The following is a 21,683-nucleotide window of genomic DNA, read 5'->3' on the forward strand; positions in this document are numbered from 1 at the left end:
TGCAAAGATGTTACTTTTTTATAAACTAAATATGATTTCTTTTAAAAATATTATAAATTAATTTCTAAGAGTTTCTTTTATTAAAATCTAAATAATAACCGTAGACTAAAGCTATCGTAACTTTTTTAAGGTAAAAATAAACACTTGCACATGCCAACATTAATTGATGAAGTTAATGGTTTTCGCACTTCAAAGTATTGAAAGATATAACATACCAATTAAAAAATATACAAACATAAAAAATAATTAAGAAGGTTAATTGCAAGAACTACAAAATAATTAAGAATAAGATGATAATTAATTATTTTATTACTAAAAGTTATAATATAAATAAAATTTTATATTAAACAAGTTTTATTCATAAGAATCACGGTCTTTCTAAAATAATTTCAAATCTTTTTTTTATTTTTTTCTTAAATTTTCAAGTTCAGTTTTTTTATATGTTTAACGATCATAAATTATCACGATAAAGATATGACTAATCAGTATAGTGTTTTGAGACACATAATTTTACGATTCATGCTCGTAATTCAAAATAACTCAAAATGAATCTATATGCAGTATCGTAACAATATACTTAGTGTTGGAAGTCTTACATCGACTAGATATAAGGCCAATTTAGAGTATATAAGTGAGTGCAAAAACCTCACCTTACAAGCCAATTTGGTGGGGTTGAGTTAAGATTACAGTCTACTTCTTAACACTTATATGTGATATGCAGGTAGTTAAAGCATCCGGTGAGAAATACAATTTTAGGAATAATTGAGTTAAAAGTGTTTTCTACACCAAGTGAGAGAAGATAATATTATTTTTATACAATTTGATTTATATTGTCTAATTGCATGTATGGTAATATGTAACGGAATTGTTGATTTGGTGTGGACTATGGCTAGTGAATTATTATGAAAAACACTGATTATGATATACCATTAAGACCACTGATCAATAAAGAGTCTTATAAAAGACTTAAATAATACATGCAACCAGAGATGATATGCATGCAAAGGTGAAGTAAACAAACTAAGAAAAAAGAAAAGAAATCAAACTTACTCTTTTGTAGAAACTGATCAGATTGACTTTAAGATCTTACGGCAAGAATCATTAAGGCGATTCTCGATCTTTAAATAGATGAACACAGAAAAAAAAACTCTTAAAGAAAAGTCAGAAACCTCATAGAAATAATATATTTTAAATAATAAAATTATTTATATTAAAAAAATTTAATATTAAAATAATCAAATATTTTTACAAACAGTAAAATGTGAAAAATATACTTTTTCAATTTTAAATTTTCGATAAACTAAAATATCCTATCTAAGTAATGTTTATTTATTTCGTATGGACTCTAAAAATATTTTTTATTTAACTTTTTCATTATTATTAAACGTCTAAATCGATTTTATCGTTTTGAGTTTAGTAAATTAAATGACATTTCTGAAATTTCTTAAATTATATTCACATTCCATTTATATACTTATTGTTGTGAATTATTTCTAGAAGGGTTATTAAGATGAGTATTTTCAACCCTGGAAAATCGATCATCACTAATGGCTGAAAAGTATCAAAATGTAAAAGATACTGTGAGTAAATAGAATTTATTGGGTGCTCAGAAACTTTACTACAGTATGTGAAAAAAGAGTAAAATATCAGTCTGTATTCGACAAGTGTGTATTCCAGTATCGATACACACGATGAAGACAAATTGTATACAGTTTTTTGATCAAATCAATCTCTTTCTGTGTATTTTTTTATCAAGAAATTTTCTGCATTTAAGAAGATTATTGGTTTGACAAAGATAGGTTAAAGAAAAGTAGGGTTTGGTAACAGAGGTGCTTAGATTCCTGAGGATATAGAACCATGATCAAGTCAATTTTGAGAAAGTTACCTGGGACTGAGTGAATGGTTATGTTTTATTTGTCGAACCTTCAAATGTTTATTACAAAAAATTAAAAATACTATTTATGTAATATAATAAAGTTTGTATAATAAATTTTCATTTTCTTCTGTACAATATTTGTTTAAAGTTACAGTGATAGAGAAGATAAACAAATAAAATAATATTATGCAAACATGTTAATTTTTCTGTAAACTAAATATGATTTCTTTTAAAAATATTATAAATTAAATTGTAAGAGTTTCTTTTATTAAAATCTAAATAATAACGGTAGACTAAAATTATCTTAACTTTTTTAAGGTAAAAAAAACGCTTGCACATGCAAACATTAATTGATGAAGATAATGGTTTTCGTACTTCAAAGTATTGAAAGATATAACATACCTATTAAAAAATGTATAAACATAAATAATAATTAAGAATGTTAATTGTAAGGACTAAAAAAATAATTAAGAGTGACTAATATATTAGAAGAGATAATTAATTATTTTATTACTACCATAATATAAATAAAATTTGCTATTAATTGAGTTTTATTTATAAGAATTATTATCTTTCTAAAAAATATTTCAAATCTTCCTTTCTATCATACTTATTAGTGGATTTATGATGGAAAGATATAATCAATTAGAATCTCAAATAGAGAAAGTTTACTTTGACTCTATTTTTGAGTTAGTAGTGTTTTGAGGCACATATGGTTTTAGGATTTATGTATGTGACTCAAAATAACTCAAAATTGATCTTTGTGCAGTTGTGATCGTAATGATATGCTTAAATATATGATAAGATGTCTGTGTAGGTAATTAAAGCATCTTGTGAGAAATATAGTTTTAGGAGCAATTTTGAGCCAGGAGTGTTTTCTACATCAAGTGAGAGAAGCTAATATTATTTTTATGCAATTTGATTTATATTGTCTAAATTATTTGGTGGATGTGTGGGCTATTGTTGAATGGTAATCTTTGATTTCATTAGTGAATTGTTATGATTGTATTTGTTGTTTTTCCTTGATGCGTGTGTTTTTTATTTGGATAAGTAATCCTTGATGAAGAAGTTGTTGGGATGTACAAATGAAAAAGATCAGAGAAATGAAGCGAAGCCTAACTTGCACATGTGTATAGGCAGCGGTTGTCTGGCAACCCTGAGGCAATAGGGCCTTTTCATAAAGTTGTCAGACAAAAAGTCTGATTAGGGCATAAGTATAGGTCTCAGGTCTTCTTCTAACCGAGGCAATATCATCATTCTGCCTCGGGTCAAGGTGTAATCGAGGTATATAGCTTTTTACGCTTCGGGTTTTGTGTAACCGAAGCGTATATGACGCGTTAGATTCCAGTTTTTTTACTAGTGAATTTATCCTATTTTTTATGTTTAGTTGTAGTTGATCTGTTTATGATGATTGTATATTACAAGTGAGCACATGATAGTGCATGAAAGAGGATTGTGAAGGAGTGACTGCATGATGGTCAGATAGAATATAATTGATGCATAAGTATATAGTTTTATGTTGTATAATCTTCCATTTGTTGAAAAACCTTATATATTCTAAAAATTTAAGATTCATGGAGGATTGTAAATATATATTATATTTATGTGATGATCTATTGCTTATATAAATCTACTAAATTGGGATGTTAAATTAATAATATTTCATCATATAGTTTATTTCTCCTTCTAAACTTACATCATTAAGACAATTGAGTACAATCTTGTGAATCAATTATTCAAAATTTCTCTTTGACAAAAACATTTTAAATAGATCTCAAATTTTCACATGAAACTTTTCAATCTCTATACCACCCTTTCAATTGAACAATACATTTATCTTTATATAAGGTTGTTGATTCCATTTTTCTTGAGAACAAACCATAAGTTTGTCACACATGTTGAATTATAGACTGATAGGAAACTACTGGTGTATAGGAGAAGGAGAGATGTTATACAGCCTAACTGCCAAGGCAGTTAGGTAGGTTGGTATAAAAGGGGGTTGGGCTGTTAGGCGAGAGTTAGTTTTGAAGTCTTATTAGTTGACAGGTACCCATAGGTCCTGTAGGGGGAGGTTAAGCTCTCTGAGAAACCCATTGTATCAGACATGCTGGATGGTTGTTAATACAAAGGAGATTATACAATCCTATGTTGGGAGTGTGTGCTTTTTGGTGTGTAAAATTGTTTTCCCTTAGGTTCTTGATTAGAGAACCTAACAATTGGTCCGACCTATCGGATCAAGAAGGCGAAAGGATCAACGATGAATAGCCAAACGGAGGGGAGATTGGACAATCTGGAGATTACGGTGGAGGGAATTAAAGATGAGGCGGCCGCGATCAGACGCGACTTACAGCAAATGATGAGGATGATAGGGGGAGTTCAGAATCAGCAGGGAGGTGGCACGGAAGGGAGTAGCAACTCTGTGAATGATAACCCCGAGATACATAACGCCGAACGACGCGACAATGGGGGATTACCTCCAAATTGGCGGAAGAGAGTGGAATTGCCATCGTTTGAAGGGAGCAGATGGCGACACTGAGGCAAGATGGGACGGTGGAGGAATATGTCAGGAGTTTTGAGACCCTATTGGGCCAGACCCAGGGGCTGGCGGAGGAGCTGATATTGGGATTCTTTTTAGCGGGGCTACGCGAAGATATCAAAGGCCAAGTACGAATCCAAGATCCGCCAGATTTGATGATCGCCATAAGGGTGGCGAGAGATGTGGAAGACGCCATGAACAGAGCACGCGGAGGCGTCTGGAACGGGGTGAAAGTTAATGCAGTGAGTACGCCAGGCTCTTCGACGATCGTTAGAAACGACAGCGATCAGAATTTCACTACGCGCGCGGGGGGGGGGGGGGGGGGGCGAGGGAGTTGGTACGACTAGAAGGGAAGTATCGTCGACGGCGAGTAATATACATGCAAGAGGTAATACCACCGCGGGAGGCGATAACAGGGGAAGAATGGTAAGAAACTTACCTTATCCCGAGTTTCTGAAGAGGAGGGAAGAAGGTAGATGTTTTAGGTGCGGGGGCCCATTTGCTCCGGGTCATCGGTGTTCGGAGAAAAGCCTACGAGTTTTGTTGTTAGCGGAGGACGAGGAGGAAGAGGCGGTTGAAGAGTCGAACTCGGAAAATAATCATATGGAATTATCCGCGTGTTCAGCGGAAGGGATGACGCCTCCCAAGACCATGAAGTTGGCCGGGTTGATTGGGGAAAAGAGGGTGGTAGTCCTCATCGATAGCGGGGCCAGCCACAACTTCATTAGTCGGAGCGTGGTGGATGAGTTGCGATTGTCGGTGACAGATACGCCGGCGTACGCTGTGAGTCTAGGTGATGGGCATAAGAAATGGACGAGTGGACGATGTGAGAAGGTTGGATTAAAATTGGGAGACGTCACCGTGGAGGAAGAATTGCATGTGTTTGAACTAGGGGGTGTTGATGTGATACTGGGAATCGCGTGGTTGGCGACATTAGGGGAAGTAGTGATCAACTAGAAAGAGATGTCCATGAAGTATGTCGTGGAGGGCGAGAAGAGGATTATAAAAGGAGACCCAGCGCTGTCCAGACAGCTGGTGAAGCCAGAAGCATTGTTGAAGATAGTGGATGCTGAGTCATGGATATTGGTTTGGGATTTGGGCCTAGTGGAGCAGGAGCCAGTCGGTGAGTTGACGGATGATTTGACAGAAGAGCAGGGAGTGGAGCTGAGAGCAGTTTTGCAGACCCACTATCGGGTGTTCCAGGAGAGAGAAGGGTTACCTCCCCACCGAAACGCACAACACAGGATTGTGCTTAAAGAGGGGATCAATCCCATAAATGTCTGCCCCTATCGGTACCCATACCTCATGAAGGAAGAGATTGAAACACAGGTCAAAGATATGCTGAAAGCGGGAATTATACGGCCAAGTCAAAGCCCGTACTCCAGTCCCGTGATTTTGGTGAAGAAGAAAGACGGGAGTTGGCGATTCTGCGTGGATTACAGGGCGCTGAACAAGGCTACCGTTCCCGATAAATTCCCAATACCCGTGATTGAGGAGCTGCTGGATGAGCTCAAGGGTGCAAGGTATTTTTCCAAGCTGGATCTCAAGGCCGGTTATCATCAGATACGAATGGGGCAAGAAGATATTCATAAAACTGCTTTCCGAACACATCAGGGCCTGTTTGAATTTTTGGTGATGCCCTTCGGATTAACCAACGCTCCGGCGACATTCCAAAGCGCTATGAACAGCTTAATGTCGCCTTACTTGAGGAAGTGGGTACTCGTCTTTTTCGATGATATTTTAGTGTACATTACCACGTGGGCAGAGCATTTGAAACATTTGAAACTGGTGCTGCAGTTGCTGGAGCAACAGAGTTGGGTGGCAAATAAAAAAAAATGCGAGTTTGGGAAGCAAAAAATTCAATATCTTGGCCATCAGATTTCGGAGAAAGGAGTGGAGATGGACCGAGATAAGATTAAGGCTGTGCTGGAGTGGGAAGAGCCTAGAAATTTGAAGGCGCTAAGGGGTTTTTTAGGCTTAACAGGTTACTACAGGAGGTTCGTCCAGAGATACGGGGAGTTGGCCAGACCCCTGACGGAATTATTAAAAAAAGGGAAGTTTGAATGGTCAGAACGAGCTCGGACAGCTATGGCCGCTCTGAAATCTGTTATGACGTCGGCACCAGTTTTGGTGTTGCCTGATTTTACTCAGGAATTTCATGTGGAGTGCGATGCATCGGGGAGTGGAGTGGGGGCTGTGTTGATGCAAAACCGAAAGCCAATTGCTTTCTTTAGCAAGGCGTTATCAAAAGGGTCCCGTAGTAAGTCCATATACGAGAAAGAATTGATGGCCTTGGTAATGGCCATCCAACACTGGCGGCCCTATCTATTAGGGAGGAGGTTTGTGGTCCATTCAGATCAGCGAAGCCTAAAATACTTGTTACAACAAAGGATTACCACCCATAGCCAACAGAATTGGATAGCTAAATTAATGGGCTATGATTTTGATATCGTTTACAAAACGGGAAGCTCAAACAGGGTTGCGGATGCTTTGTCTAGAAAGGAAGAAGGAGGTATGGAGGAGGGAGAGTTGTGGGCTATCTCCAGACCATACTGGCATGATTTCCAGGAAATATTAAGAGAAGTGGAGGAGGATGACACAGTTAGAAAAATAATGGAGGATATCCGGGGGAACCCAAACAGCCACGCATCTTACACGTTAGAGAATGATCGTTTACACTACAAAGGGAGATTGGTATTATCGGCTAAATCAGGTTGGATCCCCAAGTTGTTAACGGAGTTTCACGTGACAAGCACCGGAGGCCATTCGGGGGTTTTTCGCACATACCGGCGAATAGCTCAATCACTGTACTGGTTGGGAATGAAGAAAACGATTACTGAGTTTGTGGCGAGGTGTGTGATTTGTCAGCAGCATAAGTACTTGGCTGCTTCCCCCCAGGGTCTCCTACAACCTCTGCCCATTCCTCAGGCTATTTGGGAGGAGGTAAGCCTTGATTTTATTGTGAAGTTACCCAAATCTCAGGGTTTTGACGCGATACCGGTAGTGGTCGACAGACTCAGTAAATATGGCCACTTCATAGCGCTAAAACATCCATATTCGGCTCGTACTGTAGCAGAGGCATTCATCCAAGACATAGTACGGCTGCACGGGATCCCTGTATCCATAGTCAGTGATAGGGATCCCCTATTTTTAAGTGTGTTCTGGAGGGAGCTTTTCAAAATGCAAGGTACCCAGCTCAAAATGAGCACGGCCTACCATCCAGAAACGGATGGCCAAACAAAAGTATTGAATAGAATCTTGGAGGGGTATTTGAGGTGTTTTTGCTACGAGCAGCCTAGGAGTTGGAAGCAGATGCTATCATGGGCCGAATACTGGTATAATACCAGTTACCAAAGTGCAGCAAGGTGTTCCCCATTCGAAATTGTCTATGGACGAGCACCACCAACCTTGAGTCGTTTTATTCCAGGAGAGACGGCGGTGGAGACTGTGGCCCAAGATTTGATGACCAGAGATGAGGCTCTAAAACAACTCAAGATACATTTAAGGCAGTCTCAGGAGGCAATGGTTAAACATGCGAATAAACGGAGGAGGGAAGCGAATGTTAATCTAGGGGATTGGGTCTACTTAAAGATTAGACCCCACAGACAGTCATCCATGCCAGTCCGCTTACATCCGAAACTTTCAGCACGCTACTATGGGCCTTTTCGGGTGTTACAGTAGGTGGGGAAGGTAGCTTTTCGTTTACAATTACCCGAGACAGCCCGGATACACCCAATTTTTCACGTATCCCAATTGAAGAAAGCGGTGGGAGAGCAGAGGGTTGAAAAGGAACTTCCAGCTGAGTTGCAGGCAGAGGGACCCATGTTTTGGCCTGTCAAACTGCTGGACAGGAGGCAGAGACAAATGGGAGCAGAAGAAATACCTCTGGTTGAGTGGCAAGAAGGAGGACAAGAGGGAGCGACGTGGGAAGATGTGGCGACTATGCAGGAACAATATCCTGAATTCAACCTTGGGGACAAGGTTGTTGGAGAGGAGGGGCGTAATGATAGGAAACTACTGGTGTATAGGAGAAGGAGAGATGTTATACAGCCTAACTGCCAAGGCAGTTAGGTAGGTTGGTATAAAAGGGGGTTGGGCTGTTAGGCGAGAGTTAGTTTTGAAGTCTTATTAGTTGACAGGTACCCATAGGTCCTGTAGGGGGAGGTTAAGCTCTCTGAGAAACCCATTGTATCAGACATGCTGGATGGTTGTTAATACAAAGGAGATTATACAATCCTATGTTGTGAGTGTGTGCTTTTTGGTGTGTAAAATTGTTTTCCCTTAAGTTCTTGATTAGAGAACCTAACATAGACCTTAACCAAACATAAGGTAAAACTATCTAAAAATTAACTAAAAAATAATCATACTATTATTTTTAAGATAACTACTATAATAATTAATAAATTTATTTACAGCGTTTTTAATATATTTTTTAATATTAGTCATGCATGGATTATTCATTATTATATAAGAGAGATGTTCTTAATGTTCTTGAACTTTAATTTTATTTTTCTGGCATTGCATGCCCTTGGTCCTCGGTTTTAAGAAATTAGGATGAATAAATATCTTGGAATTGAATGGAATGCTCCATCATTTGATTAGCTCATTCATATAATCTATTTTATTCTATTCTCATGTTATCTACATTTGATACACAAACATTTAAGAATAAACTTCTAATTAAATATAAAATGAAAACTAGCTAGCACACAAGAAAAGCTAAACAAGCACGGTAAGATTATTACTATTTATTTTTGCAAAAAAAAAGTGACAAATTCTCACTTTTTAATTTTAAAGAAGAATATTCATGTTCATTTTTTCTGCTTGTCTTTGGGTAATCCAGTACCCAAATAAAATAGAATTGTCATTCAATGTTTTAAAAGAACAAAGCAAAGAATCATCACTGTTGTATAATGCAGACAAATATGACTATTTCACCGAATCAAATGTACCCTTATTTTTATTTAGATTTTCAAAGATTTTTATTCGTTAATTCAGTATCATATTCTTCAAATTTTACCACAATAAGAAAAACATGTAACTCCAAAAATAAATCGCCTTTTAACTTACATCTCTTTTGTTCATCTTTAATTCTTCAATAAATTAACTTAAATTTCGCAATTCATGAAGATAAATTTTGAAGAATGTGATCAATCTCCTTAGATATTTAATACATTAATTTACTCACATATATAGTACAATGACTTGGGATCTCATCAAAAGTCATAAGATCTAGATTCTGATTATAAATTAAAAGTACCATAGATCTTCATCAAACAAAAAGTATCCAAACTTTGATTTAAATTGAAAATTATTATAAATGTATAAATGATGCCCTAACATTAGTTAAATAATTATATATAAAACGTATTCGAAAAATATTTTTGTTCATCGAATTTGATAAGATAATATTATTAAAGTGAGTGATCATATTTGAAATATTTCCATCTTATAATAGTCATGATATATTTATAATTATAAAGTAATTTACGGCAAATTTTACATTGAAATATTTTTACATTTAAAAGAAAAAAGCTATCAAATAAAAAATGAAAAGCATATTAGTGTCATCCCACGTGTTAGAATGATTTATTTATTTTTTTAATTTAATGAATGATGATATTTTGATTCCGTTTAATAGCATGTTGTAAGAGAGAATATTAGTAAGTAGTAAAAGTGTAGTAATGTAACTATAATTATAAAACTATTGTCTTATAAGATAACGTGATTTAAAAGCAAGAATCTTAGGTTGTTGTCGTTAAATGTGACATTACATTTTGTTTGTTTGTGATGAAACGAGAAGAGTAAAATTAGGAGGAAGAAAAATGAGTGAACATGGTTCTCCTCTATCATTTCTTTTTCGATGAAATAGATAACAAAATTCTCTAATTTTATTGGTCAGATATTAAAACTTAGCTTCCTTTTATATGCCTCTCCTAATAACCCTATATTTTATGAAAAAGTTTAAAGTTATATATATTTATTTATTTATAAAGATCATATGTGTAAAGACAATATAAAGTATAAGTTTAAGATTATATATAAAAATATCATAAGGGTAAGAAAATATAAAATACAGAATGAAAATTCTAAAAACAATGACAATATAAAACAAGACATTTTGTGTATAAATAATTTGTTTCTAACTTGTCTATAATTACCAATATCATCAAAACCAAATACTTTCAGAAATCGTTAGCTCCCATCATTTTAGATTTTGTGTTCTTGGAACTTTTTCCCAAAATTAGAGAAGTATTTACTTTCTACCAAAAAGCATGATTCACAAAAGAAAACATGTCACTACAAACTTATGTTAACAATAATATCTTTATTCAACTCATGTCACATGCACCCACAAAAAGTAAGACACAACAAGAAATTAAATTCGAAAATTCGAGTAAATAAAAAGTCTGACCTATACTAGTATTATAATCGCTTAGCAATAGTCTAATGTTTAATCATATCTTAAAAATAATTATTCAAGAAAAAACTAAAATATCACTTCAAGGTTAGAAATAATTATTAATAAATAATAATAATAATAATTCTAAAGTAAAAAACATTATCCTTACATACAAAATGTTCATTTTGTTTAACTAAATCAATATGAATGATCCAACATGTTGCATGTTAAACACGCAACTAACTTAATTATTTTAATAAGTTATGTTGGAAGTTTCGCATTGACTAGAAATAAGATCAAATTATAATATGAGTGAGGTGCAAATTTTACTTTATAAGTCATTTTTATGAGATTGGATTAGACTTAAAAAGTCACTTTCTAACATTATGTGGTGCATGTAATTAAAAATGAATATTTGTTGAATAAATTTCACTTCAACAAACAATATGTTTTTTTAGATATATTGAATATGTTACAATTATTTTGAGATAATTTAGCATAATGTGTATTTGAATTTTAATGGTAGATTTATAATGATTTTTTTTAGTATACAACTTTTTCTTGAAGTAGTTTAACATAGTACATATGTATTTGTTACTATTGAACGTATTTTGCATTTACACACTATGATTGTTGGTGGGTGTGTTTTTCCATTATAATTCATGATTTTTTTTTTCTGAATCCAGTGGGAGTAATCTTTTAGATTAAAATGATTTTCTTATTTATTTTTTATTTTCTATCTTTTTAATTTATATTTTTGTATAAATAAAACATAGAATGAATATTGATCCTATCCTATGTACCAAACCAAACTCAACTCCGTTCACATATTTGTCTAACAAAAAGTCTGACCAAAACCAAAGTGTAGTCCCTTCAATATAATGACTCCCACGTGGGTGTTGTCATGAACCAGATCGGCACGTGCAGCTTCCTCCACAAAAGAAACAATTAACTTTTAGGTCAAATAACAACCTTTTTGCGTTAATTATTTTTTTATTTACTTTGATTATCAATTAACAGAAGAACCGATATTTTTAATCATTTTAAAAAATTAAATATATTTTTATCTTTAAAGTAAATAAACAATTAGAATTAGATATGTTTTTAGTGACTAAACTTAAATACAAAATTAAAATTAGTTTGTGTTTCTTTGATATATTTTAATTTTAAACTTTAAAAATAAATATAATTATATTAATTTAATGACATTAATTATTTTTTATTTTATTGAATGACATTTTAAACTAATATTTGGGATCACGTCAAACAATATAAATGATGCAAATTTAAACCTAAAATATATTTAACATGTTAAAGAAATTTAATACAATTAAATTAAGATAATTATACACGTTATTTTTAAAATTTTGAAAAAGAGATATATCAAAATTTAAGACAGCAACTACTTTTAATTTATGTCTAGGTTTAGAACTAAACATTAAAAAATTGTATTTTATCTTAAACTGAATTATAAAATATTTAATCTATACATTTTATTAAAATAATATAGTGTTATTTTTATATCAAACAAAATTTCTTAATAAACTGTACAATTTTTATTTATTATTTGTTAAAAATAATATTTTAATATTGTAACAACATAATTTATAACTCACTTTTTAAACAATCCTTTATAATAATTTAAAAATGGGAAATATATTTAATTCCTTTTAAAGTATATATTACTGTTGGAAATTTAAATATGATTTTAAGTCGTTTAAAAATGGAAAATTCATTCAATTCCTTTTAAATTATATATTAGTGTTAGAAATTTAAATATGATTTTAAGTCTCACGTTACACAAAAAAAAAATATTATATAAAAATAAAATATTTATAAACACATTATCTTACGAAATTGAGAGTGATATTAATTCATTATCCAGTTAAACTTAAGTATCTGTAAATTTACAATATACAATTATATATTTTATAATATTATAACTCTTACTGTTCTTAAATTTCAATTAATATTTATTTATTAGTGACAATGTTGCGTTGCTAAAAATTAAAAACTTGATTCAACTTTTATCAATAAAATATATGAACTGGAAAAGAGTTAAAAATTACCATATTTATCTGAAAAAGAAAACATGAAAGAGATTAAAATAGTTCCGTAAAGGAAAAATATTTATAAATTAAAATACAGCTACTTTACAGCTTAAAATAAAAATATATTAAGTGTATCTATTTAAATTTTGAACTTAAGATTTTAACATATATATAAGTATTTTCTTTTTCAAAATGTTAAAGTATTTACTTTTTTAGGATACCCCTGGTTGATCCGATTTCAAAAATAGCCACAGAAGAGATTCAATTTTTTTTACTAATTTAAAAAAGCAAAAAAATGTTCATTTTTGGAAAAATAGATCAGATAACCCAAAGAAAAAAAGATTAAATATGTTATTTCATTATTTATTTCTTAAAAGAAAATGCAGAAGTTAAAATAGTGAGGAAAAATTAAAAAAAAAAAGGTGGTGAAAATATAATACCTTAAAATTGAATTGTGCTGCAAAGAGAAGCAATAAATAAGCAGAGTTTTTGAGTGGTGGTGTTCACTCACCCACGATTCAGCCTATATAAGCACCAATCTCCTGATGGAGGCTCCCCAAACATCAACCCTTCACACCATTCTCCAAAGCCCTTTGAAAATTTTCTCATCACTTTCTTCTCTTCACCATTCAATCAGCCATGGCTGATGCCAGAACCAGCAGCAGCAGCAAGAGCAATTCCCTCATCCACCATCCCTCAAACCACAAGGGTGGTTGGAATGCTGCCATCTTCATCATATGTGAGTCTCTCATCCCCCATTTTCCCTTTCTCATTCCAGCTCTTCACACTCTCTCACACACACACATTAACACAAACACCTTGCACATACTTCACATCAAACCTTGATTTTCCAAAACTCAAACATCTTTGCTCAGTTCCAACTCCATCAAACTCTGAAAACAAGAGAAACGAATCCAAACACACATTAACATATTCACTCACTCACACACACACACACAAACACTCTTTCTCTTTCATCATCATCATCATCATCACGAGTTTGATCTTGAATTCGTTACTTGACCTATGTTTTGGGTATAGTTGTGGAGTTTGCTGAGAGATTTGCGTACCAAGGATTGGCGAGTAACCTTATCCAGTACCTGACGAATGTTCTGAACGAACCCATCACGCAAGCAGCGAAAGATGTGAACACATGGGTGGGAGCTTCCTCCCTCTTCCCTTTGCTTGGAGGTTTCATAGCTGATTCCTATCTGGGTCGCTTCAACACCATTCTCTTGTCATCGCTCATCTATCTTGTGGTAAGTAAAAAAAAATTCACCCCTTTTTCATCATTTGCTTGCTTTAATCTTTTCACTGTTGCAACAAGTTCAATTGCTTTGGGTAAAACATTGTCATGTCTCTCTTCTTCCCTGCTTGATTCTTGCCAAATGGGTGGAATCTAATTTATGTGCTCACGATGCAACAACTTTGTCTTTTTGCAACTTCACTCACTTACGTCTATGGTCCCACATCGTTCGGGAACCATAATAAATATCACCTCAATTTTTTACTATTTCTTTTTTTCGTTCAGCAGAATCTCGTAAACGCGTTATTTTATCAAGTGCTCTCAGATAAATTCCATGTTTTATTTGTGTATATATAATTGTAAATAATTATTTTCTTTTTATTTTTTATTTTTAATTTACATATTAAAATTATTGAATTTTTTTTGTTTATTGTTGATATGTGTCACTCGAATCTAGAAATGAATTTACAACACTGTCACAATAAAGATATTTTGGTCAAAGTTTGTTGTGTTACTAAAATTTGTCTATCATAGTAGTACTTTTTTTTAAAAGGAAAAACGTATATTAATTTAAAGATTTATATTTTATACAAGTACATTCAATTCCTTTTATAAAGTCAATTTTATAAGGAATATTTTGGTATGGGAATTTCTGTAGTTAAATATTTTTTTTAAAGAACCGTGCTTTGCTTCTAAAATTAATTAAATGAAACAAAATAATATTTATTGATTCCTTAACTATTACTTTAAGGACACTGAATTTTTTTTCCTTGTTCTCTGCATTGGATGTTGTTGCATATATTTGTTTCTTAATACAAAAATTAAAATGATAAAGATTCATTTTATTTTAATTAAAAAATGGTATAACACTATCTATAGTGTTGTTTTCTTTTGGTTTGGACTCTGTTTTTTCTTATACAATTTTTGAATGTGACCTCAAAAAAATTAATTTCTTTATGCGAATAGAATACCCAAAATGGCTCTAACATTGCTTTAATTATGATTATTTAGTAACTTTAGAAAATAAATTAAAGTATTTAATATATGGCCTAAATGTTTCTCTTTTCTTACAAATACGTGCCATCTTAAACATTTTAAGCATAAAAGATATTTCTATTATAGATTATAAATTTATGACTCAGAATCTTATAGTATCTCTTAATTACATTATCTGATATGATCTACGTATTAAGTAAGATTTTTAATTGTAAAAATAAAAAATAACATATTTCTGCTTTAAAGTAGTGGCTTATCTAATACAATATTAATTAAAGTGATGTGTGATAATGGAATTTACGAAAAAGAAATTAATACTTTATTTATTCACTCTTGTAATGGAAATGATAAAAAATAAGCTTTTTAATTGTTATCACTTTTAAGGTTTTTTTTATCATATAAGATCTTAATTTAAATTTTATGACTTTTATTAATTAATGTTTTATTTGATTGGTGATAGAAATTTAAATTTCTAAAAAATATTTTATTTTTTATTTTTAGGATTGAAGATCTTAAATATTAATTTATACTAGTGTATATTAATAAGAAAGTTTCATAAAATTGGAATTTAAACTTCTGGTTTTAGTGTTATAAATTCTTTGTGAAATCTTTTTGTAGCATTCCTAATATGTCATAAAACTACACTAATTTTAATATATTAAAAATATATATATTTTTTAAAATATCAAAATTAGCATAAATCAATATATTTTAACTTATAAACATAACAAAGAGAACCACAACTCAGAGTTAACTAATTAAATATTTAAGAATATCAAGTTTCGTAGTGCTTTGCATGACCATGCAATTTCTGCAAAGTAATTTAATTAATGCATTAATTAAACCTTAAATAAAATCATTAGTTATGTATCGAAAACTTGAAAACATGAGTAACTCAACGTTTCTTTAATTAAAGTTGCAGGGAAAGAAGGAATAATAAATAACATCTGAGAGAAGAAAACAGTCATTTAATAAATTTATAACCGTGGTACAGTAATAATAAATATCACATGACAACTAATTGTTTACATCTCATCGAGGTTGTTTTCTTCTAAACACAAACTTCATTGCACATTGAACACTGTGATCGAATTTAATATTTCTCTGAAAACCATTCATATAATTTAACAGCCATAAATATATATTTTTAAAATTCTTAGTATTCTAAGTAACAGAGATTCATTCATTTGTCAAATATGAAAACCCAGTTGAACTTAAAAGAAGAACAACACCATTTAGATGAATATAAAAACTAAAAATTGAAACTTAGGAGATACTTGATTCTTGATGTGAGTATGTTTTCTTGGTGAATATAAACACAACTGACTTATGTTAAATTCCAATTGGATTCAAAAATCAAAGTTCCTTTAGTGAATTCTTTTTATTAAAGATTTCATATCAATACATATTTATAATATATAAATAAGTTACAAGTGGATTTCATAGAGTTGAATCATATTTAAATTAAAATATATATTAAAAGATAATTTGAGTAATTAACAAACTAATAATATAATGGAAATCCATTAACCACATAAATTATTGAAAGGTGGTGAACATTACTTGCAAAACACACTGTTGATGATTAAAGTTTCAGCACTTAATTATTGAGATGTTAATTGCGGGTATTATGTGGGGTATTATTTGTTGTTATGGGAACACACTTTTCCACTTCCATGGAACACTCAAATGCTTGAGCACATCAATTGTGATTCCAATATTCCGTACAAGATTTGCATATTTCCTGTGATTGTCCACATTATACATGTCAGCCATGCATGCACTGTCAATTAGTTTAATGCATAGTTTTAGCCATTGTTGATGGAAGAAGAATATCATATGTTATCCTCACATCATCATCATCATGTATGTGCTACAGGGCATGATTTTCTTGACCCTTTCAGTGACTGCTCTCAAGCACAAACTTCTATTTTTCGTGGCGCTTTATGTCCTTGCCATCGGGGACGGAGGTCACAAACCCTGTGTTCAAACCTTCGCCGCCGATCAGTTCGACGAGGACACGCCTGAAGAGAGAGACGCCAAAAGTTCCTTCTTCAACTGGTGGTATCTAGGAATTGTTGCTGGCTCAACTGCTTCTGTTTTTGTTGTCATATATCTTCAGGTAAATTACTCAAATTCATTTGTTTTTATTGTTTCTGATTGAGTAAAATATATAATATGCTTTTATAAATTTAGAGGGTAAAGTGGATGCTATTTGATCGGGTTATTTTAGAGATTAAAAGGACATTTTAATGATTAATTTGATGTGTTAGATTTTTAGCTTGGTTTTTTCATCATTCATGAAAAGAAAAAAAAAACTAGCATCAATTTGATTATCTAAAATATTGGTAACACCAAATTGTTTTTTTAAGAATAATTCTTGCATTTCTAAATTAAGGGTAATTAGAAATAATGTTATATTATTACTATAATTATCTTAAGCTTTTGCTGATAAAAACATGTTCTAACTTTTATTATCTCGTGGCACTAATTTGATTCCAAAACACGGTAAGTTTCGAAATATTTATAACTGAAAAGAATCATTAGAGAATCAAATTGTTGCTAAAAGTCTTTAAAAATCTGTCGAATGACAAAAGTTGGATTTCCTCTATTGCTAATTTGTTGTTTTGTGATTAATTATTTAATTGCATTTGGTAATATAACCACGTTTAGCACATATCTTCTATGTTTCATTATTAGCCAAGTTTTGCATATGACTTTACCTTTTTACTCAATTTAATCAATATTTAAGACGTAACACATTAACTTACGTCCATTCCATGGACCATTAGATTTTGACAACACAACTATAGTTAACTTATTTGGGATAAAGTTGTTTTCGAAGTCTAGGATTGAATGTTCCGCATTTGTTTCTTGGGAAAAAACCAAAACCCCTATTGAAGATTAAACTATTCTAAAACATTTGATTATTATTAGTAGTAGTCATTATCCACAAATAAGAAAGTGATTAACTAATCAAAAGATGGCCATGCAATGTACAATATAATATCCTTGTTGACAATGAATAACATTATTTTTCTCTTATAAAAGAATGGTTTGGAAGGTAGGTCATAGGTGGGACTAGTAAAATAAAAGAAGCAATATAAAATTGATTGATTTATTTATTTTATATGTGTGTGAGGCTAAATCAAATGGAATAGTACTATAGTGGATAAACACCCAAAAGAGAATTTATGGATCACACGCATTTCTTTATTAGAATATCAAGTTTCACTAACATGGGAACATATTCCTCACATAAGTCTTTTCCATTTATATGCACCACCCTTGGACAAGTTATAAGTGAAATGCATTGTTCATTTAAAAAAGGTGGGAAGAGTGCTCCATGACTTTAATATTTTACCAAGAATGTTTGGTTTTATATAGACAAAAATCCTCTCCTTGTGAGTGGATTATGATGGTTTTTTTGGGTTGTATAAAAATACACTGATATTGGTATATTCAATTTTTTTAATATATTTTAAAATATTAAAATCAGTGTTTATACTTTAAAGATACAACATATGGAAAACACAAAAAAACTTAACAGAGAATCCAAATTCGTGAGTGATGCTTATCTATAATCATAATACATAACCACTTAATCTTCAATTCTAAAATACATATTATGATGTCATGGTATGTTCCTTGATGATGTTTTGATGTATGATTGTGAATGATGATGTGGATGATGTGAATTGGGAATTGATGAAACAGGACAATGTTGGGTGGGGAGTGGGGCTGGGAGTGCTGGCAGGGGTGTTGGCTTTGGCATTGGCAGTCTTCTTGTTGGGAATCAAAAGGTACAGAAAGGAAGGCCCAGCAGGGAGCCCATTTACCAGGCTGGCCCAAGTCTTTGTGGCCGCTTCACGGAAGTGGCGCGTGCTCTCCACGCACGGTCTCCACAATTTTTGCTATGAGGAGAAGGAGCAAGATGAGCCCCATCATCTCCATGCTCAACCAAAAATCCACACTCTCCTTCATACTCCTCAATATAGGTGGGTGCCACTTCTTCTAACTTGTAGAACTCTCCACATTTTTCTTTCCCATTATTCTATAAAGAAAAAGATGACATTTTTGTTATATGATTAGAAATAACTTTTTTTATACATCCATAGAAAGATTTGTGATTTACTAAAGTTCATAGAAAGAATCATTTTTTTTCCTTGAAAACACATGCCCATTTGAAAACAATTAAGTGGCTTCTCCATGTGGATTATGACTAAGTAGAGGTGGAACGAATGATGATGAATTTGTGGTGGGAAGAGTGAACTAAGTTTAAAGAACATGCATTTTATTATGATGATAATTATTGAGCAACTAAGTTGAACTTCTTTTTTGTTAGATGAAGAGAATAAGTATAATGAATCAAAGTAAACAATGTTGTTAAAAAGAATAAGGGGGTTGTCTAGAAATTTCAGCCCCTCTAAATCAAAGAAGTATTTAGGTGTTGATATTTTTTTACAGATCAAATGCTTGAAAGTGGAATCCTTTGTCACAAGCACATGGTGAATGCTATCATTTTACATGCATACCTCATTTTTCACATCTAAGCCTATTAAGACGGTGTCTCAGTTTCTTCTTTTTTTTGCATCCTTAACACAAGCACTGCTGTGAGCACTGTATTTTATAATCACAAATCAAAAAGCATGGAACAATATTAAATTAACCATCATCCATGTTTCAACACAAGACTTTAACATAGACTTGGCCACTACCAAAAAGAAAGAAACATAGACTTTATCATTATTTAATGCATTCTACAAGTATCTTATTAGTTGTACCACTCATACAAGAATTATTCCCATCACTCACTGAAAATCTGATTGGAGTCAACTCTGAAACACGAAAACTCATGGGGGCCACATGGGTTTGGTCTACGGTTGGAGTTGATACCAACAATTGATTGTGGAACTAGGACAATCTTTTTCTTTTTCCCTGTGTTTTTGTTGACACTTTCGATTACCACATGATTGCTGAGACGAAATTGGATGAAACTGAAACAGATTTTTAGACAAGGCAGCGATGATTGATGAAGTTGACTCCAAAAGCAAGACAAGAGATCCTTGGAGATTGTGTTCAGTGACACAGGTTGAGGAAGTGAAGCTTGTTCTTCGTTTGATTCCAATATGGATAAGCTGTTTGATGTTCACAGTTGTGCAAGCTCAAGTGCACACATACTTCATCAAGCAAGGTGCCACAATGGAACGTTCCATAGGGCCACATTTTCAGATCCCTCCAGCATCACTCCAAGGCCTTGTTGGAGTCACAATCCTCTTTGCAGTGCCATTCTACGACCGTGTCTTTGTGCCACTGGCAAGAAAGTTCACAGGGAAAGCCACTGGGATAACAGTGCTGCAGAGAATTGGGGTTGGACTTTTTCTGTCAATTCTCAACATGGTTGTGTCAGCACTTGTGGAGGCCAAAAGGGTTGCTGTTGCAAAGGAGCATGGCCTAGTTGATGACCCCAAAGCAATTTTACCAATCAGCATATGGTGGCTGCTTCCTCAGTACACGATCACTGGAATCTCTGATGCATTTACAATTGTCGGGCTGCAAGAGTTGTTCTATGACCAAATGCCTGAGGCTTTGAGGAGTTTGGGAGCTGCAGCATACATAAGCACTGTTGGGGTTGGTAGTTTTCTTGGAAACATTGTCATAGTTGTTGTTGAGGCTATCACATCAAGGCATGGTGAGAAGTGGCTTGGTAACAATCTCAATAGGGCACATCTTGATCACTTTTACTGGGTTTTGGCAGCGTTGAGTGCTGTTAACATGTGTCTTTATGTCTGGATTTCCATGGTTTATGTGTACAAAAAAGTTCACGAGGATCATTACACAAGTGATCATCAGGGTTCTGGCCACAAATATAATAGACCCGGAGTCTGAGAGTTAGAACACAAATGTTTGGCTTTTGCCAAGCACACCAACTCCAAGATCAAAGTTAACTCTAGATTACAATTCTAGTTCCAATAAATACTAGTTTATCTTGGATTTCAATGAGAGGATTTAGTTTATGGTCATCTTCTATATATTTTTAGATAGAGGGGGTAATTTAGTTAAATCTAGTTATATTTATTTCAAGTTATAAATGTTTAAAGCATTGTATAAAATCATGAGTTAATGTATAATTTAATTCTGAAAATGGCCCTTTGTCACTGTCTAAATGGACAACTTGGTAGGATTAATTTGCAACAAATAAATTTGTATGGACTTGTGTCTTCAAGAACTCTTGAGAAAATATCTTAAAATGAAAACATATTGACATATACCACAGTAATGATATTGAATGAAGTATGTTGCAGAATCTAATAAAAAAAATGGTCATGTTATTGTAATATTATTTATTCTCATAAAACTTACTATGAAAAATAATAATCAAACAAAAATATATAAAGTGATGTAATTTAAATGAAAGACATATTATAATTAATGAATCTCAGCAACGTCTTATCTTTTCTTAAGAGTCAACTCATAAGGTGAAGAAAAACATATATCTACGTACCAAAACTTAACATCAAACCAAAGTATGCTGCTCATTATTCTTCAAAGGAATACATTCTGACACCACATAT

General features: G+C 32.5%; 1 protein-coding gene across 1 annotated transcript; it reads left to right on the forward strand.

The window, feature by feature from the left end:
- Positions 1 to 13,490: 13,490 nt before the first annotated feature.
- Positions 13,491 to 21,253, forward strand: LOC148193429 (protein NRT1/ PTR FAMILY 5.4-like). Its single transcript, XM_088099032.1, has 5 exons — positions 13,491 to 13,605; positions 13,908 to 14,125; positions 16,988 to 17,230; positions 18,826 to 19,106; positions 20,115 to 21,253. Exons 1-5 carry the CDS (start codon positions 13,506 to 13,508, stop codon positions 20,995 to 20,997), a joined length of 1,725 nt encoding a protein of 574 aa, XP_087955158.1. The 5' UTR covers positions 13,491 to 13,505; the 3' UTR covers positions 20,998 to 21,253.
- Positions 21,254 to 21,683: the final 430 nt, after the last annotated feature.

The sequence above is a fragment of the Vigna umbellata genome, chromosome 9 (assembly GCF_029865625.1).
Source record: "Vigna umbellata cultivar VRB3 chromosome 9, Vumbellata_1.0, whole genome shotgun sequence".
Lineage (NCBI taxonomy): Eukaryota > Viridiplantae > Streptophyta > Magnoliopsida > Fabales > Fabaceae > Vigna > Vigna umbellata.

Coding starts and splice junctions, on each gene's coding strand:
- LOC148193429 (XM_088099032.1), top strand. CDS start 13,506: ATGGCTGATGCCAGAACCAGCAGCAGCAGCAAGAGCAATTCCCTCATC. Junction 14,126..16,987: donor CATCGCTCATCTATCTTGTG/GTAAGTAAAAAA, acceptor TATGTGCTACAG/GGCATGATTTTCTTGACCCT. Junction 17,231..18,825: donor TTGTTGTCATATATCTTCAG/GTAAATTACTCA, acceptor TTGATGAAACAG/GACAATGTTGGGTGGGGAGT.